General features: G+C 44.1%; 2 protein-coding genes across 2 annotated transcripts in view; one reads left to right on the top strand and one right to left on the bottom strand.

Moving 5' to 3' along the window:
* The window catches only part of dnajc17 (DnaJ (Hsp40) homolog, subfamily C, member 17), a 49,309-nt gene extending 25,017 nt beyond the window's left edge, over positions 1 to 24,292 (top strand). Inside the window, exon 11 of the mRNA XM_084044431.1 lies at positions 24,010 to 24,292. Coding sequence (XP_083900557.1) covers positions 24,010 to 24,126 — 117 coding nt within the window. The 3' untranslated portion in view covers positions 24,127 to 24,292. The remainder of the gene's footprint in view (positions 1 to 24,009) is intronic.
* On the bottom strand, positions 7,032 to 11,322 carry LOC311035928 (cdc42 effector protein 2). Its single transcript, XM_084044432.1, has 2 exons — positions 10,825 to 11,322; positions 7,032 to 8,549 (listed from the first exon to the last, which is right to left on the bottom strand). The coding sequence occupies exon 2, from the start codon at positions 8,442 to 8,444 to the stop codon at positions 7,833 to 7,835; it is 612 nt and encodes a 203-aa protein (XP_083900558.1). The 5' UTR covers positions 8,445 to 8,549; positions 10,825 to 11,322; the 3' UTR covers positions 7,032 to 7,832.
* Positions 24,293 to 24,515: the final 223 nt, after the last annotated feature.

The following is a 24,515-nucleotide window of genomic DNA, read 5'->3' as shown; positions in this document are numbered from 1 at the left end:
GTAGGTTAAAGCTGCAATCCGGAGCTAATTTTAATGAATAAAACCTTATTCGAACAGTCTGTGTGGTAGACTATGTATGTAGACAATACAATATAACCAGCACATCTGCAGTGGTTGGAGGTGGTGCTCTCCCTACACTACCATTGAGAAATTAGGACAGTAGGACAGTGGTTCTCAACCTGTGGGTCAGGGTTCCCAGGTCCCCAGATGACAATAAAGTGACAATTTATTACCAGAAAGAAAAAGAGAATACATTAAATGGAAAAAAGACCATTAATTGCATACAAAGTAATCAACAAAAAAAATGTAAATATGATGATTCTTTTGGGGTCCCCAGCTCAAATAAGATTATTTTGTGGGGTCCCCAGTTCAAATATGATTAGGGAGGGTCGCGGCTTGAAAAGGTTGAGAACCACAGGGGTAGGCCACCTACTGGTCGACAGGTCAGCCCTGCCTGAAGCTCATAAGCACAACATCCCTCCTCTCGGCTGAGCGGTAGATGTTTAGTGTCCCGCGCAGGAGACTCGGGTTCGAATCTCGGGTGTTACAGTATACACTTGCAATTACAGTAAACCTTTCTCTGACGGGAGAGGACATACAACTTCCAGATATTGTGGCTATAACACTCTCAAGAGTTAAATGAACATTAAGGATTTTTGTGTGTGTGTGTGTGTGTGTGTGTGTGTGTGTGAGAGCGCGTTTGCGTGCTCGGTACATTGTCCGTGTGTCCCCACAGTGGCCTGTGAACTGGGTTTCACCCCTCAATGAGCATGGTGACTCAGGCCCCCCCATCAGCTCTCTTCTAGCACACGGGGCTCACAGCCGGCACACTGGGACGTGTCACACTAATCTGTTTTAACCCACTAAGACCTGAGATCCTATTCTACAAATGCCTTTTGAAACCAGTAGTTCTCACCGATGGTTGTTTTTGCGAGGTACAAGCTTGCAGCGTGGCACGAAGTGACGCGCTGTAAGCTTGTATATCTGCTATTTTTGAATGGCCAAGGCTACAGAATCTAAAATGACACGAGGTGCTTTCCCGGTCTTAACGGCTTAATGTTATTATGGTAACCGGGTTTGCTTTACAGATATCCCACGCAGATTGCTTCATTGCTTGTTTGGTGCTTTTTTTTCTCCTTCTCTTCTCCTTTCTTTGCTTTCTTTCTTTTTTCTTGGTACCAAAAATGAAAACATGATTATGGTGGGGTAATTTTCGCATTAGCCGTCAGCGAAAACACACCTTCTCTTAAAAAAAGCCCCCCCCACCTCCATAATGACATCATGGGTGATCCAGTGTAGACATCAATATTGTCCCACATCTGGTCCAGTGTCAGTAGAGACCACGCAGGATAGAGCGAGAGCGAAACATAAGAGAATAGACAGGACAGTGCCTTGGAGGTCCCTTCCCGGGGAGTCTGTCCAAAAAAGCAGCAAAAACCATTGCTCCCCCTGTCCCTCACGCCAGCCAGCTGCAATCACATAGGAGCGGCTATAGGCCTTTAACCTCATCAATCCAGTCCTAGTGTTGAAGGGGTTAGGGCCTCACTGCAGGAAGCCCAGAGACACACACACACACACGCGCGCGCGAACGTACGCACGCGCACACACACACACACACACACACACACACACACACACACACACACACACACACACACACACACACACACACACACACACACACACACACACACACACACACACACACACACACACACACACAGCTACCCTGTGTTTAATAATAGAGTTTAGGCCTCCTTGTGTGCGACTTGGTGCAGCTGGGGCCCCCGAGCGCCACTTGACGATGCATTTGGGGGTCCAGAGCACTTGCACATCACTCATTCCACCATGGCGTAATGGACTTTACACCATGCCTACGGGACGTTGGGGAGGCCTGTTGAATGCAGCCTACGCGTTCTCGTCTCTGGTTCTACTCTGCGTACCCAGCAACGGGACGGGGACGTCGATGTGGTGTAACGGTACGATCTGTAACGAACACTAGTCCACTTTTCCTTTTCTTTCGGATGTTTATGTTCAGAACGCAGAGGGCCTGGTCTTCCAGGGTGCGTGGGATCGCTCCCCGTGCTCCTGACTTCATTCAGATCCCGCATATTTGGATAGGGTTTAGTTTCACCTCCCGAGCGTGCTTTGTTGTGTGTCTTTACCCCTTTCCATAATAAATTCTCATAATGAGAGGTTATGAAATGTTCTATGAAATACGTGCAGTAAATCATTGTCATGCATGTGTATTTTTTCATTTTCTCCCCTCCCTGACTGGCATTGTGCTATATAGTTTTGCATCTCCAGGAACCTTGAATGAATCATGTTGAGTGAATGAGCTCAAAGTCAAAACACAAACAATAGTTTAATATTAGTTGTGGTTTATGTGGCTATAGAAAATATGCAGCTCTCAAATACATTTAAGTGCAGAGGCTTTGTCAGAGCTGTCCCCAATGAGCTATAAGTAGTTGCTGCATCACAGGAAGATTTAACATCTGCGTCCGCCTTTAGAGATTCCACAATATGACTAATAATTCATAGCTCACCTCCCACACCGCGTAGACTCTAGAGTATGGAATCAATATCGAGCCATCTGCATTGTCCCTGTACAAGTGCAACACTCATGTCTCTGGAAGTGTGATACCGGCATGAATCACAGCGTCCTGATTTACGGTTCATATTGAAGTCGGGGATATTGTGTGCATTCTTCCAGTAGATATGGGTCGAAAGCCTGCTTCTTCCATCTAGAGTCATCACAGGCTTGTCACGACATGAACCACATGTAGCAGATCAGGATATTCCCGGATCGTTTTTCCAGCAAAGGAGTTTGCTCCTGCAGAAAAAGCGCTCTTAAAGCGTACCTAAAATAGACACAGAGTCTCTGGTAGGGTTGAACTGTGTGCAGCCACAGAGATGGCATATTCAACGCTGTGCTGCGCTTTTTCCAGGTGGAGATAAGTGACAGTTGCAGACTTAAGTTGGAGAATATTTTTTGTTGTTGCTATGAATGAACCCCATGGCGGCAGATCAGTAAATTGTTCTGGTTGCCTGCTTTTGTCAAGGATTGGCACGCTCAACTCACCTCACAAAACGGGTGCGGACTCTTAACCACTTTAAACCTGACTTCCCTATTTTGGGCAAGTCATTATAGGTGAAAAATGTTCAAAGATTTTCTAAAACCTTTTAAATGTTTCAAACATCGCAAAAACAGACGATCGAGATTGGCTATTTTCGGGTGAAGTATAAGATAGGCCATAAGTGGTTAAACATGCAGAATAAAAAAAAGGGCACATCTGCAGTCACAAAATAACTTTAAATGCGTCTTTTAATGCATAGCAGCAGTCAAGCAGTTGAAAGTCTGAGTGCAGCTTGGATGTATGATGAGTAGACAGAGACGAGGCACTTTTAAACCAGCCACAAACTGGGTTGGATGTCTACGTGAGAACTGCCTTATAGAAGGAAAGCGCTCAAGACAAACACTTGGATGTGGGACTGATTTAAGTGGCACACCCCCACGATGTGTTTTCATTTTCTCATTAGACATGGAATGAAATGCATATTGTGATTATGTCACACAGCGGACATTTAGATATTTTTTGTGGTTTTTGACTTCATCCCAAGGTCTCAGTGTACCCCTCGTTCCTCACGTATATCATGCAAAGCGGTGAAGCGATTGTGACTCGGTTTGGCCCTAAACCACTCTTTAAACGCATAAGAAATGTGTGAATGGATATCATAGCTCCATAACATAGACCTGACGCTCTACAGAAAGTGTAAACAGTATTCATTTCACAAAAAGACCCCCTTGTGTGTGTGTGTATGGGGGGGGGCACCCCCAATGAAATCATGTTGCACATTTCGGTAGCATCAGGTTGAGCTGCCAGATGTCGTTACAATAAGGACGAGGCATGTCTCAGTTGTCAAAACAAAGATTTCTGAAACATTTTGTTACTAGTAAAAAAAAAAAACATCTCATGAAAAGCCACCCACTTCTTCTGTGAGATGACATGGTTTCTTGGTATTCTGAATGATAGCAAGTTTAGATTTTTGGTGACGACAAGTGGTACCAGATGTGGTGGGGGAACATTTCACAGTTTAAGATCCTTGGCCAGTTTGTGCAGTGCCAAGATAATTTGTCTCCAATTACAGGCTTTTTCTTCTCACATCAGTTGTGTGAGGCCGGACACTTGTTGAGCTTAACATCATGTGACTCATCATCACGCTGCGGATCACTCATGTCAACGGTCAAGGACTCGTGTTGTATAAGATCTAGCTTGAATACTTTAAAAGCACTTAAGCACTACAGTATATGATAAATAGCGAGAAAGAAAAATAATCTAAAAGCTCACAAGCTTTTAGAGCTTCTATTTTTGAAAATGTTTAAATTTCAGAAAATATTTTTGCCTACAATGACATGCCCCAAACTAGGGACGCTAGGTTGAAAGTGGCTAATCATAAATCACATATTAATACAATATAGCTCTCTTGTAACACGTTTTGAATGTCTTCATATAATGAATCTGGTGATTTAAAATAAGGCCACGTTAATCGATTTTCTTAAGAATTCCCAGCTGAGAAGTCGATTGCTCTTTTCACTTCGCCATTGTGAACCAGCGTATTAATCTACCATTTAGACAACATAGTTGCAACACTGTAGCAACAGTATGTGTCAAATAACGATGCACTAAATTAAGTACTTGGAAAAGAGTTCCCAGCACTTGACATAAGTGTTGCTCATTGACAAGCCAATATTTTCTGTACTCCCATGAAGGTGATAGGTTATATAAATATATTATAAAAAATAGGAGGTGATAGGCTGCGGTATTTGCCAGCAAACAATTAACTGGAAATATTTCCACAACTTTTTGTTTTCTTGACCCCTGCTCACATTGTGATAGAAATGTGGTTAGCTGATGCTGATGTGGTTTGTGTGAGAAGAACACTAGAATCTTAATGTCAGCTAGTCTTGGATCATAAAGATCATAGTGTTTAATCGCCACAGACAGGCCTGGGAAGCATAATGGATGAATGACTTGTTCTTCTGCTTATCAATGTGACATAGCCTAGAGCAGGGCTTCCCAGGCTTATCAATGTGACACAGTCTAGAGCAGGGTTTCCCAAACTTTTTCAGCTTGAGGGGGACCCCTGGGACCCAAACTTAGAAAAATACATTATGAATTAATCACTTAAGCCCTATTTCAAAAACAGTGCATTGCTATGTGTTATGAGATTGTATACAGCATTTTTTTAATTTAAATTATTATTATTATTATTATAATTATATTGAAATATTTTTGGTTGGAAAGCTTAAAAAGAAACAAGGATATTTACCCGCGACCTATACAAACAGGTCTGTGACCCATTTAGGGTCACAGACTATGTTTTGGAACCACTGGCCTAGAGAGTACAAGGTTGACAAAGTTCAGACACACCCTAGTTAGCCATTGAATGGCCACCTAATTGGCAGGCTCCTTTTCTATGCAGTTGACTTGTGACTCAGAATATGACCTCACTACCCAGCAGTGCTTACAAGCCTCAATTCCCTGTAATACCTGTAGCCTCAAAATGAAACCTTGCTACTCTAGACATACCTGTCTAATTTAGGCCTGTATGCCTCTCGGCTTGGCACGTAATGGTGTGCCGCTTGTCTTCTCAGATAACTATAATTCTCGCAGAAACGTTTAGGTGTGCTGGAAGTGACAGACGAGGCACTCGCAGTGGCTCCTGACTGCCAGAAGACCAAACAAACGTCCGTCCGTCAGTGTATGTAAACAATTCTTTGTACAAACTCCATAAAATGTTGACACGAGCAATTCTATCCCCAAAAACCACCAACATTGGAATTTCTTTCTTTTCTTTTTTCCCCTTTCCTTTACTTTCCAAAAATATGAAACGGTACATATTTCCCTAGAAGAATGTTTCACAATGTGTTATTGTCATAAAACATACAATAAACTGAGGCAATGACAAGCAACGTTTTGAAAGAGAGATGCCTAGAACAGATATACAGTACAGATGTACCCACAAACACAGCTATGTCTGTTTGGTTGTACTCAGAGTGCTAAATCTATTGCTAGACATGTGTGTGAGCATGTGTGTGTGGTGGATGGGAGGGGGTAGTAGGTTTAGGAATGAGAGTGATTCTGGCTTTAACCCCCATAAGCCTCTCCTGACACCCCCTTCTCCCCCTGCTCGGGCACAGCCTGGGTCCCAGTCTAGTTCTGGGTGAGAGAGCCCCGGGCTGGCTAAGGTAGGGGGCACAAATCTGTACGTGAGCAGAGGCACTTGCGTGTGCGTAACAGCTCATGGGTCTGTCTGGTATGTGGGCATGTGTATGTATCTTTCATGCGTGTGTGTCAGTGGTGTGTTGATTCAGCAGGTAGTGTTTAAACCCTCATCAGAGGTCTTGCTATAGTAATAGATGTCACACACACACACACACACACACACACACACACACACACACACACACACACACACACACACACACACACACACACACACACACACACACACACACACACACACACACACACACGCACCGAGCCCCCCTGCACATGTGGAAGTATCACATTACTCCTTACCACTTTCCCTCTCTTGCGCCACTCACCAGAACATTGGCCTCCGATTTACAGCTAAGAAAACAGCCTTGCCTGGCATTTTTTTTAAACATTTTTTTTATTCCTGAGGTCTTAAGACCTGCGGCCTGGTTTGGGTTGCAGTCCGACCTGCCACTATACTGGCTGCCTTTTTATTGGAAGCAGAGCTAAGTGTTTGTTTTCACTGTGTTGTTGGGAAGGAGAGATGGGGGGTACCTTGGTGTACCTTTTGAGTGGGGCCTCTGGGATGCGTGCGGAGGAGAAATTGCCTTTTGCACACAATGGAACAGCAAAGAGCCAAGGCATCACAGCTGAAGGACCTTGGAGTTTAGTCACAGCTTTTCTTGAACATAATGCTCTTACGTCTTAACAATCATCCTGATTGCTTTGCTGAGGGGTTTGGGCTGTGGGAAAGGGATTTGTTTTGGGGGGTGTCTTAGCAGTAGGAAGAGAGGAAAGATAGCGAAGCTGAGAATCTGTTGTTTGGACCGTGATATAAGACAGAGGTCAATGATTAACTTCAGTAATTTCATCACCTGTGGAACAGGTATTGCTAGAAGAACATTAACTTTTACATCTTTGTCCGTACATGGCTTAACGGTAGAAAATGTAATCGTACATTTCCCGCTTGAAGGGTTAAACTTTAACCCTTCAATGGGGATTATGTCAGGGTTGGATCATTAACAGTAATCTGGGCCATTTCATTCACACTGCTATAGACCCACTTCAACAAATAGACAGAAGATTTTAGACAGCAGTGTTGCGTCACAGTGTATAGAACATGCACAGAAGTTTGCTGAGATGACCTAGTCATTTTGTTTGACTTATACTTTGGGAAAAATAGAGATGACAGCTTAAGAACTCTTGTCCCTTTCCGGTGTATTGGTTTTACCGGTACCGGAGATTTATAGTACATTCCATAAAACTGTGAGTCATACGGTTGTGTCATTTGCTACTGCTGGGTATCCACTGCAGATGGTAGCATGTTGATGATGTCACTTGATCCTCAGAAATGTACTGTATATAGTATATCCACATTTACTTTGACAATAACAGTTGCTCCCAATCAGGGGATATCAGGTTGTCCGGGATATCAGGTTGTCCGTAACCTCACTGTATTGTTTTCCCCCAGAGCGCGAGTAAGAGAAGTTTATGCTGGATCACATCTGCAACTTGCATTATGTCATAATTCTGACAAAAGTATAAATTAAGCGCCAGGCTTGGCTCTTTGTCCTAATGGTGGAGCTTGTCCATCACCTGTAGAACATCATCCAGGATGGACGGGCCCAGGTCCAGGCTAAACGAGAGGCTGCTGTCCTCCTCCTCCTGCCTGCCTGTGGCGTCCTCAGGGCAGGTCGCCGTGGAGTCCCCATCCCTCCCTGAGCTCAGACTCCCCCGGCCAGGGCTGTGACTCTGTTGGGGGCCAGCGTGGGCCCTGCGAGGGAAAACCACCTCCACTTCCCCGCCTGCGTCCTCGCTGTCCAGCAGAGGCAGGGAGTGGCTCATCTTCTTGACTCTGTGCCGACGACCATCCGCCCAGTCGGGGCTGTCTGGGTCCTCTGCCTCGTCCAGGTTGAGTCGGGGGGGTTTGGGTGGCGGGGAGCAGGCAAGGAAGAGGTTCTGTTCGCTCTGGGAACTTTGCAGCAGCAGGCTGTGGCCCATCTTCAGGAAGGACAGGTCTCCGAAGCTGTCGGTATGCGCGTCGTTGCCAATGTGCGAGACGTGGCGGAAGTCGGCCAACGGCAGGCTGATCATGTTGACAGACAGAACCTCCCTACGCTTGGAGCTCCTCCCAGACCAACGGCCTGAAGGCGGTTTGCGGTACAACGATGTCCGCAGTGGCATCTCGGCAATTGTCCTTATTGGAAATCCTTGAAAGGTTCTTGTTCAGGGAGAAACCCACAGAATGAGGTGAGGTCTAGAAACAAAGTCCCATCCAGAGTGAAATAACTGTTTGGGAATGAAGAGAAACAAACAGGAAAAAAGTTATTATAACACGCCTGAGTTCGGGGTCATGTTAATCACTTGAGACTTATAGCATTTGTACAACGAATAGCAAAAATAGACGATCTACAACCATGTGCATATAAATGACATACCCAAAAAGCGGACGCCAGGTTATAGTTAATAGAAAGCAATTTTCCATCGACACCACATCATAAATCTGTTTACTGATTACTCAGGTTCAACTCTCATCGTGCTAGAGGACGAGGAGATGGAAAATGCTCTATTTTTTCCTAGTGTGTTCCAACCCCAGATGTAGCTCTTTCAGGATATATCAGTCAAGTCAACATGAACAGGCAGCCATTGTTTAGTGAATGCACCTGCTCCGCTCGACCTTTGGATTCATGTAATACAGCATTACTTGGCTGCTGGGAGATTTTCCAACGCGTGCTCCGAAGCATTCAATTCAAAATGTTTATTTTTCAAATCCCTACTATTTCCCATAAACGCAGGTGTGGTCTGCTTCATGTCCTCCAAAGGAAGTCATTTAACATACTTGTAACTTCCAGTACACCACCAAATCCTGAGTATGAGAGTTAAATTAACACTGCTGTGCAAGTTAGGAAAGAAATGTTTTTGTCCCCTGCATGCAGTTTAAATTGATATCCTGTATTTATTACATATTATATTGTCCTCCACATTGGTGTTGTTTTTCTTTCAGTTGATGATAGTTTGGAATTCAAACAGAAGAATTTCTAATGTTGTGGTCACTTTTATATTTACTGCCAAGTTATTCATCCTGTGAGAGTAAATACACTTATACTAGTTAGTTATTTAGCTGTGGCGTTAGCGACACAACATGACCAAATTGTACTGAAATAAATAGTTAATAATAATAATAATAATTAACCTAACCCTTTTTGGATATACAATGTTATCATTGAAAGCAGGTATAATATCTTGAATGCAATCAAGGTTTATAAATGTCATTACTATTTACCTTAAAACATATTTAACTTAAAACTACAGTGTGTGTGTATGTTTATATACAGTGTGAGTGTATATATTATATATATTGATATGTGTATACATGTACATGTGTGTGTGTGTGTGTGTGTGTGTGTGTGTGTGTGTGTGTGTGTGTGTGTGTGTGTGTGTGTGCATGTATATGTATGTATATATATATGCCCTTCCCTGTATTTAATTAATTTAATAATTTATACCACGCCTGGAGGGGTGGAACTGTTTAATGAGTGACACTATATATGTATGGAACACTCACACCTTTGTATAGCACCTGACGAAGCTCACGGCGAAATGCGTCGTGCTAATAAATCACTTTATGCAGTAGTAAGTCGTCCATCTCTGCATCTGGAGTGTGCAGTCCCTTTATATACATATATATATATATATATATATATATATATATATATATATATATATATATATATATATATATATATATATATATATATATATATATATATATATATATATATAATTTGTACTGTTGTCCAAACTACTGAGGAATCTTTAAGTACAAGAATTTACAGTTCCAATATAATATGACATTACAGGTAGAAGGAAATTAGTACTTGCCCACTACAGTTTGCATGCTTGAAGCAAAGCCTTTTTTTTTGTGTAGTGTGGTTCCAGTAATTTTGCATTTCGTGAGGTGTAATCATTTCATTGAGTAACACAGAACTCTATTCATCAACATTGGCATGTCAATTGGACAATCTCCGTGGTCTCTGTGATTTTACAGTCTCCACAACAGCGTTGCCCACATTAGATCTATGTTCGTGACTTGAAACACTCACTCTGTAAATTTGTAATGCACTACGGCAAACATGTTTTGTTGGCTTGTAAAGGTTTTATCGGCACTTTAGTAACAGCAGGAGATTGAAGAGTGTGGACACAACAGCATTCCTTTCCAAACATGTCAGTTTGGCCAGGGAGGAGTGCTAGAATTTCATCCATGAGGATCGTGTTCAGGAAACACTTCATGTCCAAGTCAGAATTAAAGAAGCCCAGTAAAGAGTTTAGCCAAGAAACCTCGTTTTTAAATAATCCTCCTCTACACTGCTAAATCTGTAAGACAAACCTTCCACCCTTTTAGACAAACATGTTACAGAACCTACAGTACCTGTCCTGTCTTGTCAAATCGTAAGCAACAAAGAACGCCTTCAAAGTGGTGGACATTTAAGTATTTTCTCAGGTAGTTTTTTGTCACGGTATAGATGAGAAACGGACATATTAAGGTTGATCAGTTAGTTCTTACCTGTGCTGCTCTGCAAATATATGTTGTTGGACCCGGTCACCCGCACAAAAACACACATCTGTGACAGAGAACTAGGCTGGGACTGGTGACTGCACACCCTGACAAGCTCCTCTTGACATGATGGGACTTGTTCAACCAACCGCCAGCAGAGATGGTTTCATAGTCATTCCTGACAAAGAGAAATGGAGTCTATTCGAGTTACGTCTTCCTCAAATGAAAAATGTGAATCATCATTCAGGTCTTAAATTTCAAGACACTGTCGCAGAACTTTCCAGCCACCAGCAGGTGTGTATGACGTACTATTTTTAGCCGTTATTCCTTGAAGACGGGCACCCGCTGCATATGATCTCTGATCTCCATCTATTGCAACAAGGTGTTCCTGTTCTCGCTGTGTAATCCTGCTAGCGGTGCCAAACGCCAATCTCCAACAGGTGTGTTGGAGGCGAAAGTCATGTTGAACTGAGAGGTTGGCCAGGTGAGGTCAGGCTGTCAGAACGACAAAACCATCCAGGTAGAGCAGTATCCTCCCCCCTCCCCCTTTCATTTCCAGCTTTGTCTAGCGTGTTTGTTTGCCATCAGATGATGTCATCATCCTTGCCGTGCGAGTTGCCCTTTGAGTCATAGGTGGTAAAGTAGGTCCTGCTGGCTGGCTGGCTGGCTGGCTGGCTGGGGGAGAGAGAGGGCAGAACAGGGGCTGTCGTCCCCTGCTGATTTACAGCCTGTGATGCAGAGAAAGATGGAACTGGAACAACAACCTAGAATGTGCAACCAAATTCCATGGATGTAGACCGATGTGCGTGTTGAAGACAGAGAAAAAGAGACATTTAGAGTAAATAGCTCGGGGGGTGTTTGACTGGCTGGGTTTGTGTCTGAGAGTGCGTGCCTGTGTGTACGTTTGAGATCATGTGTGTATACGAATGGTGGGGAGCAGGGGGTTAACTAATCCCTAATCTCCATTTCATTGTCTCTCTACTCTGCCGATTTCCTGATTTCCTGCCCTCTGTTGACTTGTCTAAAGCCCCCCCACCGGTAGGCCGACCCACTCCACAGGCCCTTCTGCCTGACTGGAAGCCTATAGGGTCCGCTATCCAATGGAGGCGCCCCCGGTCGCCCACAGACATGTATGAGCAGGCAACGTTGAGTTGCACAAGAGACGGGTGACTTGTTGCCATTCCAATTCTCACGCCTCCAGCATGTTGTCTTTTCCTGCTGGAATGCTACACCACGACTGTAATGGAAACGGACTCGGAGTGACGCATTCCTTTCTGCCGTACAGAAATTGGTTTGCAGAGCGATACGCAACGATAATGTGCATTCTTGCGTTCGCACGATGATGCATGCTTGATTCTTTGACCCGAAATGTACTTTGATCCCTCTTTGAATGCATCTATCCTGTATCCCTCATCTTAAAGTCTTAATGAGAGCACATTTACAAGCAGCAATGCAGCAGCGTCTCTCTCTCTCTCTCTCTCTCTCTCTCTCTCCCCAGTTCCCCGCTGAGTCTCACAAGGAACATCGTGTTCCAGCAGAAAGGGGGACAGGTCGTGGCCCCCCTGTCTCCACAGTCGAGACTGCTCCCTTTGGTCCTCTGAGGATGAGCATCCTGGGTGCAAGGGAGTGGACGAATCCGTCTCCGCTGCAGCGCTTTCAAACGGAGCCAATAAACAATAGGCCTGCCGCCTGGCCCTCTCCTGCACTTCTTCCGTGCACTCCACCGCCAGAGCGGCCTGCAATACCAGACGCAGTTACTCACGCAAATGAAATTATCATAACATTTATCCAAGACTGGAACAGAGCTTTTCTTTTTCTTTTTTTTTACATCTCCCTTCAACTATTTCATTTAACCCCCCCCCCCCCCCCCCCCTTCCAACCTTCCACCGCAAAGCTGTTGTTTTGTTTCTAAAGGCAGCCATGGTTTCATGCTAGCGGGTAATCAGGGTGAACGAGTGTTATCTGCGGTTCTTGTGGAACGACCTCGCGGGACCTGCAGTTTGACCAGAGCGGGGAGGTGGGGGTTGTTCTCGTGTTTGCGTTGTCATGCTACATGGCCGCAGGGCTCTTCGTACGCCTGGCTCTTCCCTCTGCCCTGACCAGAGCGGGTACTGTGGTCAGTGCTGCTATGCAGGGCCTGAAATCTAGGATGCTGCAAGTTGAGGGCTTTCTTTTCTGTGTGTGTGTGCGTGTGTACTTGTATTACTATACTTTTGAGGGCCACATTTGAAAAATACACATTGCGAGGACAATTTTCCTGGTCTTCACAAGATAAATTACTGTTTTATGGTTAAAACAGTGTTTTATGGTTAAAACAGAGTTATAATTAGGAAACTAATCAAGTTGGGATTCGGTTTAGTCATTTGGAGGTTAGGTTAAGGGTTAGGGTAGTTTTGCCAGATGTATACTGCCAGATTTATTCTTAAATTGCAAGCTTACAACGTGTGCTTGTAGATCGGCTATTTTCGGCTTTAGGGTTAGGGTAAGAAATTGCAAAAAAAAAGAAAGAAATTGCATTCATAAAACCGTCGCCCTAAAATATCGATGTCCTCTTAAGTATAGTAATACAAATGTGTGTGTGTGTGTGTGTGTGTGTTGTTGCAGGATAAAAAGTGTTTCCAGATACTGCTTTGACTGGCGCTAGAAGCCCAAACTGAGGCTTTAGTGGATATTCTTATGGGCCTTTGTTGTGTTTTCTGTAGCGTTTCCTGGTCTCGAGGCACTAAGTCAGCAGTGTCTAGTCTAGTTTTTACAGCGGGCATTGTCTCTGTCCCCTCATATGAAAAACATTGTTGGTCGTAACAAAAGTAGACCATATAATACCGTACTTATGTCAAGTTGCACATATGTGGAGCGTAAGACATGAGGTTTGAGGTCATTTCATCCTGCACAATCCTCTGCCTGTCTGGCCCTAAAGAATTCTCCAAGCGTTTACTTTTTTATCACCAATTTTTGTCGTTGACAACCCCCCCCCCTGTGCACAGTCGCGGGTCACTTCTTCGCCCTGACAGCGAGGAGTTTCACCGGGAGAGCTAAGCACGCAAGGAGGTTCGCGTGATCTCCCATCCCTGCTGAACCAGTACCCCAGCCAATCAGCAGGGGTCACCAGTCCAGGAGAGGTCATTAGTGCAAGGACAAGGGCCGCTTTGGCAAATTGAACCCGGCTGGCTGCCCACGGTTGCAGGTGTATTAAAATACAGAGGAGGAATTTAGTCTTACTAATGGGTTCAGAGTTCAGTGCTGTATTTAGTGCGAAAAAGGCAAAAAGAGCACAAGAAAGTAATTTACTGAAAAACCTTCAGTGTATTACAGTTACAGTCTGGTACCAGGGAATGACTCTTATCAGGACATTCAATGCTACTTTGTGAAACGGAGACACCTAAACCATAGGTTCACAAGCGGTTTGCGGAGATACACTTGACTTGTGTGAGACACGTCCAGGTGCGCGCCTTGGGATTTTGTGACAACCACACGTTAACATTAGCAATATATACAACTATACAAAAAGTTTGAATTATCTTTTAATTTACTACAGTATATCAGTACTTTGCGCACGCTCATTTCTCAATACAGAGTTCAATTCTGTACCATAAAAAATATGTCTTAAAAGAGCACTTCACCCATTTTCAACCTATCTACATATAATTCGTCCTCACTAATGCTCATTATAAGATGGCACAATTTCTGTCTACTCACTCTTGTCTCATTGCTGGGCTGTGAACAGTTCAGAAACCTGCCTACCAGTAATATAAACTAATATAAACTATAGCCTTTCTCTTACTGGAACATTTGCATGCTGAAATAGAAGCCATGCATTAATATAATAATAATATAATAAATATCTACATGCTTGTGTTGTACCGTAATGCGTTGTGTGCTTATAGATGGGCTATTTTCACTTTGTGAAAGTATGAAATAGGGCTTCAGTGGTTAAACTTGTTATTTGGCATTAGTAAATACAAATAATCAGTTACAGAGTGATACGAGTGATAACACATGTTGTAGAGGCTATTTTGCACGCATATGAATACAGGTGTGCCTTGAGATTTTGACTTGCTCGTGCCTTGGGCACAAACAGTTTGAAAACCACTGTCCTAAACAATTCGAGCTCCTGACTGTCTGTGTGTGTGTGTGTGTGTGTGTGTGTGTGTGTGTGTGTGTGTGTGTGTGTGTGTGTGTGTGTGTGTGTGTGTGTGTGTGTGTGTGTGTGTGTGTGTGTGTGTGTGTGTGTGTGTGTGTGTGTGTGTGTGTGTGTTATCAGTGTGCTTGACCTGAAAACACCACCCTCAGCAAGGCCAAAGGCCGATCAAATTCACACTGATTGGAACATGCGGTCTCACACTGTGTCATTGTAAACAGCATTACAACACAATCATCTGATTCCTTAAAGATACAGAGAATGACATGTCTATAACTGTATCTGATTTCGACTAATCCAGTGTGTGTCATTAGAATGCAGGGACCCTTTAGGGCAGTAGGACGGAAACTAAAACCTGTGTATCATACAATATAAAAAGTTAAATGAAACCTATCAATGCTACTCAGTATTCCATCATACAGATTGGTTAAAATAACATTTGATTCATTCAAAATAAGTCCCAGATTGTAGCTTTAATATCCACAGTTTTTACAGAATGGAAGCTGTCTACAATAGGGTCTGTCTGTCGGTCTGGCAAACCACTGCCGACCAGCGCCAAATTTCTTGTGCGTGCTGCCAGTAAGTAGCCCAGTAGTATTTTTCGTGTATTGCAAATATTTATCTATTTAGTGAATATCTTTCACATTTTGTAAATTCATAATCTCAGATCCACCGTCCGGCCGGCCCTCTATATTTGGGCAAGACTTACGGCATCACAATGATGTCATCATCAGCATGAAACCAGAGAGCCTCAAGGAAGCTGTGCCGTTATTAGAGCCTGTCTCGTTTCAAGTGGACAGCAATGAAGTGGGCCCGTATTCAACCGAGTACTGCACTGTAATTGAGTACTGTCATATTGACTACTTAAGTATTTCTAAAATGTAGTATCCATTAAAACAGTGGCTTTCAACCAGTGGTCCGGGGACCACCAGTGGTCCTTGAGGGAGTACCAGGGGGTCCCCAGCAAAATTAGTTAACATAGCGTCACAATCATTTTTAACCACTTAGCTTTGGCTATTCAAAAATAGCAGATATACAAGCTCATAGCGCGGCACCGAGTCCCGCGCTATGAGCTTGTAGATCTGCTATTTTTGAAAAACCTTGAAAAAGTGTGCATAGCTTTGAATATTAATATTTTTTAAAGCAAAAATGAACTGATATCTTTGCTTCTGGGGGTCCCTGGCACAAAACATTTTCAAATGGGGGTCCGCGGCCAAATATATATCAATTTAGGGGTCCTTGGCATGAAAAAGGTTGAAAACCACTGCATTAAAAGTATCTGTACTTTGACCCAAGCACTGGGTTTGAGAGTATTTTGTCCACCGCCGTTCAAGTATATCAAAGTCTTACAGCAGTCATTGTCTCGGCTAATGTCATCACAGTTTCTGTGCGTAGTGTGTATGGATGAGTCAGCGATGATACCTCAAGGGGGAGCTCTAACAGAAACCCCAACTCACTCTGTGTCTGGCTGGCTGACTGGCTTTAAAGAGAAGTGCTGAGTGACATGCAGACAATGAGCTGCGCTAATGCAGCATGACATTGATTCAGTGACTCTCAGTTAGTCCAGTTCCAATTGCCCAGTGAATCTCAAAATCTGGGAGGTCTCAAGTTTTGAAGTCTTGCACAAGGAGGACAGTTTATCTCTTTTTCCCCTGTAATCACATAATGTCTATCATGTGTTTTTCCTCTTGCTGGATTTTTCGACTGAACGCTTCATTTGCTCTGTGCAGAATTTAAAATCTTAATGTTTTAATGTACAGTATGTGTGCTTAACCCGTGCATCGACGTGCTTCTCCTCATACAGTAAGTGAGGGTGGGCGGTCGGCGAGTCTGAGAATGTGTACTTGCTCTGTGTGTCCTGGCTCTGAATCATTAGTAATTATTAAATCAGGGTTGTGATATTTAGATTGCTTTGAAGGCTGGAGTTCTGGAGTAAACAAAATGTGGAGGGCTGCATTCCACTGAATGTTTGTTCAGCACATTAAATAGATAAGGGACCGCGTTAACATGCCAGATCAGGGGAATGCGCAGAGACGTGTGTGTGTGTGTGTGTGTGTGTGTGAGAGTGTGTGTGTGTGCGCGCGCACACACACACACACACACACACACACACACACACACACACACACACACAGTGAGCAGACAACTAAAATTTGTGCATTTGGAACCGTCGTTTAGCTTTTTCTTTCCTCTCCCATAATGCTAGATCTCTTTCTGGCATCTCCAAGGTTCAGACTCACATTCTTACCAGTCCTGTGGCCCCTCTGTTTTAATAGCAAATCTGTTGCAATCAGAGGGCTTTTCCCGGAAGGCAACGACGTGAAAGACATAATTCTGCTTTTACAAAGATGTATTGTTGGATATTAAAGAGGCCAGTCCCCCCACATTATTCTATTCTAGGAACCCCCGAGCTCATCCATCATAAAGAGAAATGCCAGGCCACGGAGAGTTCAAGTCTCCAATGCCATTTCTCTTTTACTGTTTATTTCCTTTTCTTTAAGGGCTTCCAAAGGCACTCTCAGTTTCTCTCTCTCTTCATCCAGTGGTCCACTTTACATCCCACCTAATATTCCCACCGCGCGCGCACACACACTCTCTCTCACACACACACACACACACACACACACACAAGCATAAACGTGTGCACGTCATACAACATTTGCTCACCACCTCCCTCCGCCGCAACCTCACACACCGCGCTGACTGCTTTTTCCTTCACACTTTACACTACCCCACTGTAGTGACGGAAACTGTCGGCCACACGCACCCTGCCACCTGCACACAGCTTATGCAGCACACATGTAGCCTGCAGACCTCGTATGTTACCACCGTCACACCCTCGGGGAAGGCTTCGGTTTATGTTAAAAGGAGATGAAGAGGAAAAAACAACACAAGTAAACAGTGACCCTTGTGGCTGGCTGTACTCCTGTCCCGATCAGCGACCTGTGGGATTGTAACAGTAGGACCGTGTGTGTTTCTGCGTGTGGAGTTTTTTTTTTTTTCCCTGTTGAGACGCTTAACTTTCCTGCGAAGTGAAAGGAGGGTCTGTGTTTTGAGTTCCATTTCGGAAACCAGATGTTCATCATCGCAGGATGTGTCTATGTAAATGATAAAACACAGGAAGTCCATTTTGGGCATGCTGCAATAGCACGAAGATCGAGTTGTTTTTTGTTCTGCCCTATAACCAAAACGGTGTGATAAAGCAGACCTTTTTTTGTGTTTCGCTTCTAAGTGTGCCTGGTTTTCTAATGAATCACGATTAATCCTGTGCCGCTGCTTACAAAGCCCAGGTTCTCTTCAGCAGAAGAATTCAACCTTGGCTCCAGTGTGGCATGTGCCCCTATACCCCGACCGCCTGTTTGTTTGACTTATAGGAGCGCCCAGGCCCATGCACCCACACACACACACACACACACACACACACACATATTCGGCCACTAATGATCTCTAAATAAGTGTTTGCCTCTCATAAATCACCCTCTCCATAGCTTAGTGAGACACACAGACACCATATACCCCCCCCCCCCCCCCCCACCCCACACACACACACACACACACACACACACACACACACACACACACACACACACACACACACACACACACACACACACACACACACACACACACACACCACACACCACACACGCACACCAGATAAATAGCCCCTTGATTAACTTCACTGGAGTGCATTAGAAGCAGAGATGTCAACCTGGACCACAGAGCCAGCTTGGAGAGAGGACAGCCTTGTGTGCTCTTCAGCTCTGAAGTCTGTGGAGTCATGTCACTGTGATCATCTGGTGGGAGAACTCCCACACAGTCAAACCCTCATTATCACCACCAGTTATCTAAAAAAAGAAAGAGAAAACACAAGCCACAAACTTGGATAAAATTTCTCGTTCAGTGTAATTTTGCGCCTACCTGTTTAACCACTTGCCTATTTTGGGCATGTCATTATGGTGATAGATCTACAAGCTCAGCGTGTTGCGGTGCGACGTGTGGTGAGCTTGTAGATTGGCCATTTTCACTAAATCGGGCGTACGGCGAAGTATATAGGGCTTAAGTGGTTAATTGCCTCGACGTTGCGGTGAGGCAGTTTCGATTCAGGATGAAAGGCTAAAGCATGTGAAAAGGAACGTTCTAAGACAGTGTTCTTCTGAGAGAGTTGATCATTTCCCCTTCTGGAAGTGGGGACGGGTCCAAATCACTCACAGGCCTTTATGTTGATCAGGCTGCTACATAAGCACATGCTGTTTGCATGTCCTGCTTTCATCAGTTTCTCTCTTTCTCTCTCTCTCTCTCTCTCTTGTTCTCTCTTGTTCTCCCTCGCTCCCTTCCCTAAGTTCCCTCATGTTCTTCATCACTCACACCGGTTGGTATGGAGCTTGTGCAGCGTGACAGCCTCCAGGCCAGGTCAAGGACCTGTGGCAGAGGCTGGATATATATAGGTCATCGATGTTCTCAGCATGTTCATGAACACCTAATTAAAAAAATAAACTATCGAAATAAGTTTCACAGGTTCTTTTAATGCATCGCAGCAGCAGTCACAGTCTTTGTTGGACCACCTAAGCGCAAATGACCTACTGTATATACTGTATATATACAGTATATACTGTGTGTGTGTGTGTGTGTGTGTGTGTGTGTACTGTATGTATGTGTATATGCGGTATGTATCAGTATATTCGATATACATACAATCCCTGTCTATGACATCGCAGTTGTACATTATCACCATAATATACACCAATGTAAAAAAATATAGATGAGATTAGAAAAAGGTTGATTAAAGGTCCTTCCAATGGTCCTTCCAAATGTATGAACAACCATATCAATAGTTTTGATGCAAAATAGTTTTTTGTATAATGCATTCATCACACCCCCGGTGACCCTTTCCTACTGTACACTCTCACGAAGTAAAAAAAAAAAAGAAAGAAAAAAAAATAGTATTATGAAAACTCCAAGGGTCCAGCTCTTGTGAGCCTTCCAATTTACAATTTAGTATTTTCTTTCTTGTATTTTCTAATGTTATGTGCTTATCTATATTTTTCTGATGTTGTATTTATTATGGTGATTATTGCGAACGCGGAAGGAGGCGCGGCGAAGCCGCGCCTCCGCCCAAGTGGAGCATACTATGAAACTCTGCTCTCATTGTGTCTCTGTCTGTCTGTCTGTGTGCAGTATGTGTGCACTGCACTGCCTGTGTGCAACCAACAGAGTGGCGCCAGAGTGCAGTCAAAACACACACACACACACACACACACACACACACACAGTCCGTAAATGCACAATATTTTCGAGCTGCGTTCGCTTCCAGCGTTCGCGCGTCTTACTTGTGTACTACTGCGATGTCATTGCGAACGCGGAAGCCTCCGTCCAAGTGGAGCATACTATGAAACTCTGCTCGGCTTGTGTCTCTGTCTGTCTGTCTGTGTGCACTGTGAATACACAATATTTACGAGCTGCGTTCGCGCGTCTTACTTGTAGTATTTAGCTCAGTATTTGAATATGTTGGTGCATTATTGGCTGCGATTGTCTATACTGTATATATAGGTAATTTCAGCTTAGGTGGTTCAAACGTTGACAAAAGCCAGATGGTCTGAAATGCGTTTGTTTCTGTGGATGTTTCCATTGTAAATTATTTATGTTGAAGAATCTGCACCCGACATTAAATCAAGTTTTGTGAGTTGAGCATGCCAAACCTTTGGAAGTTGAGGATGCAGAGCTGGCTAGATAAGGCTTAATCTATAGCCCAAAATAACCGATCTACAGTACAAGCTCACAATGCGTCACAGCGCATTTTGAGCTTGTAGCTCTGCTATTTTTTTGTTTGACAACGCCGGTGTGCAACGACATAAATCAAGCCTTAGCAATGTGTATTGTGACTGAAACATCAGTTGGAGGAGGCAGCAAACGATAAACAGTATTAGATGGCGGTGTTGTAGTGGCATATCAAAGAAAAATAATAAGGGAATTGGTCCGTTCATTAAACGTTGGTTCAGAGCAACACTTTGAGGAAGAAATTTAAAAAAAGTTGTGGGCCTGGCCCGGACCTTTGGTGTAGCGTTCCAGACACCTAGGCTAGCCTGACAGCGCGTCTTGGGTTCGAGTCCCGATCCTGTCACTCCCCATCTCTCTTTCTCCATTTCCTGTCAGCCTACTGTCCTGTCAATAATAAAGGCATAAAAAGCCCCCCTACAAGGCAAGAGTCAGCAACTAGGAGAGGAGAATGGTAAAAAACAATGCGTGTATCATAATAAGAATATGTGTATGGATTATGAGCTATCTGGCATTCCTACTGTAGCCAGTGCACTGCATGTATCAATGTCCAGGCAGACAGCAATGTTTTTATAGCGGCCCATTCATTCAAAATGAAGAGCATTGAACCAAAGAGACATTTCTATTTCATGTAAATATAATGGGCCGTAAAGTAGCAAATTATTATCTGATCTTGAGCACAATACACCAATTTAAAAGGCAGGAACATTATTGTTACAGTGAAATTGTATTCGAGTCAAAACACAGACTTGCAGTATAATTGTTGCTGCATAATCTCTTTCTGCGACTCTGTTGCCAAAACACACTGCCTGGAAAAAAAAAAAGCCTGGAGATGTTTGCTCAGCGTCATTTTCTTTTTTTATGCTTACACTCCCTTGATACATATGGCCCTTGGCCTTGTACTGCACAATACAATCCAGAGTGTTAATTTAACCCTGAAAATGACCCTTGCAAGTCTAATTTCACACTTTGGGGGTTAAGTTAACACTTCAGGTTTTACTGTGTAGAACCCTTTTTGTTGTGTTTTGTGGTGTGCTTATTCTTCCTGGCATCCGTTGTGTTTTTGTAAAGCGCGTGTGTGGCACACACACACACACACACACACACACACACACACACACACACACACACACACACACACACACAGAGAGAGTTACAGAGTGATGCACGGCCAAAACATGTATATGTAGTGTTGTTAGCACCCTGGGCTAGGAAACATCACTCAGTGCGAGAAGAGATGCGTCACGCTGCCCATCACGCACCTGTTAAGTGTTAATGGTCAGAACATCAGCCTGGTACAGTCCCCCTTCGACCATACAGGCTAAAAATGGGTCACGCGTATACTTAGACGTGTCATTCAGTAGATACACTTAGAGGTCTGCCGAGCCCGACACACGTCCTGACAATATATCTTGTTTTCAGGTCGGCGATCGGGATGTTTTTTAACGGTGGCTCGGGCTGGGTTGGTGTTTGTTAATATCTAAATGGATTTCGTTAATCAAAGAAATTGGTTTCACTGTGTGTTGTAGGCGCAATACAGAGAGTGGCCAGTAGAGGGCAGGGTACAGCAGAGGTGTTATAGGGCTTGGGGGGGAGAGGGGGTGTGCACCCTTCTGTTTAGCTGAATTGAAGATGCAAGAGTTGTTTATTTACCTAATGGCGCTCGCGTGATATTTCATAGTTACGTGTCAGACAAGGGCTTGAGCTCACATTACTGGAATGATAATAGCAGCTCTCCGCAATCCAGGGGCAGAAAGAGAGAGAGAGAGAGAAAGAGAGGACAAGAAGAGTGCTTCCCCTCACCAGCCCACTTCTCTTCCTCCTCCACTCATCTCTCTCTCTCTCTCTCTCTCTCTCTCTATCTCAGCACATAGATGCTGGAGTTCCCTGTGATCTTTTCCAGATGCTCTTCACTCCACCGTGCACGCTCACCAGACCTCCGCTTTCCTCCTCCTCGTCTTCCTCCTCCACTGATCTCTCTCTCTCTCTCTCCCACTGTCCTGCATGCACACACACTCACTCTCTCTTTTGCAGCTCACTGTCTTGTTAAAGAGACACTTCCTTGGCACAGCAGCCTTCCTCCATCTAATCCCATAAAACAATGGTTTACTCTGTGGACACTTTAACCGCTCGCCCCTACACTATGGGATTATGGACTGTGTGTATGTGTGTGTTTGTGTGTGTGAGAGAATGCACGTACAGTATGCATGCTGATGCAGGAGAATGTTGTGTTCATATATGTATAAACACTTGTACTATGTGCATGGACAAGTAGTGGCGTGTGTGTGTGTCTGGTCTCTGTTCCAACGTGGTTGGCCAACTGTGGCCACTGTAATTCAGCAAGAGATTTCGCCATAACTCTCTCTGCTCTGTCCCTTCAAAGCACACACACACACACACACACACACACACACACACACACACACACACACACAAAGGAGCTTCGCCAGGCCATCACCAGGCTCAATCCCAGCATCTATTCTCAGGCAGCGGAATTATTCTGTCACAGTCACTCCATGCCGGCCACCTCTTGCACGCTCAAGCCTGCCGTCACCCCGCCGGTTATTGAGAGGAGAGCGTCTGTCTGGGGGCGCCCTCCCCTCTCCTGCGGACTCGGTCGCGAAAGCAAACACACAAACGGCAGACGGCGACCGACGGCGGTGTCATTCACTCCGTGTTGACATTCCCGCTTCCGCCACGTTATGAGACACGATATATGGCGTGTCACATGACTGCTTGACTCATACAGTACCGTCAAATCCTGTAATGGTATAATTGGTTATTAAGCAGCGTTTTTTCCCGTTTCTTCAGTGTTGACGCTGTTGTTGTTTTACGCTGGACTTCTGCAGACAGATTGTAAACTTTAAGAAAAAGATTTTGCTCATTCCCACCACCCCCCACGTTTATATACTTTTTTCTTACTTTAGATTTTAAATTATTGTTCTTCCATTATTAACTTTTCCACTGTTTCTTCTCATGTTTTTTTTGCAATAGATATAACACCGCCCAGCATTCAACTCACCCTCCCCATTCCTCCGTCTCATCACTCACACAATATTACACAATATCACAAAGAGCACAGTATTTTCTATTTGCATTTGAGGAAAGTAATCTCATGATGGCACCACTTTAAATCTACATGTCATCATCGCCTGTTGTCGGTACCTGCCTGCTAACTTGGATTAAATGCTCTATTGTCAATGCATTTAAAAACACAACAAAGTGTACTGCATCTGCTACTGGCTTGTGTGTGCTGATGCTGTTTGCCGTTTCCCCCGCAGGGCTCTCTGAGCAACGAGCGAGACTACGAGAGTGTGGTGCTGATGCGGGTGAGGCAGGCCGCCGAGCGACAGAGACTGATAGAAGAGATGCAGAGACAGGATGAGGAGGAATCGTAACGGCAAGAACCAGCAGGAGCCACCCAAAACCAGCGCTGAACTCGACTCAATACGACCCGACCCCCTGCCAAATTGTACTGGGGTTACAAATACGTGGCTTTAGTTTCGTAAAGCCTCTTAGGTGTGCATTTGTTTGGATTTTTTGATATAGTATGTGATATAATATGTACAGTAGTAAAAATAAACATGTTGAACAAGTGTATGGTCTCCAATTGTAATGTTTCCTCTCATAATCACTGGTTTTTCTAGGAGACAGGAGAAGGCCCGTGTGGAATTCAGTATCAAGCCATCTGTTCATAGAGGTGGGTGTGAGTTATCAAATTCCCTATCTCTGAGTATTGGCCTGAATCATTCCCTAAATCATTCAGACCGTTAACTTATCAGTGGGC

The sequence above is a fragment of the Gymnoscopelus microlampas genome (assembly GCF_963454915.1).
Source record: "Gymnoscopelus microlampas genome assembly, chromosome: 20".
Lineage (NCBI taxonomy): Eukaryota > Metazoa > Chordata > Actinopteri > Myctophiformes > Myctophidae > Gymnoscopelus > Gymnoscopelus microlampas.
Note: the sequence above shows the minus strand (reverse complement) of the source record. Positions and strands in the feature narration are given on the sequence as shown.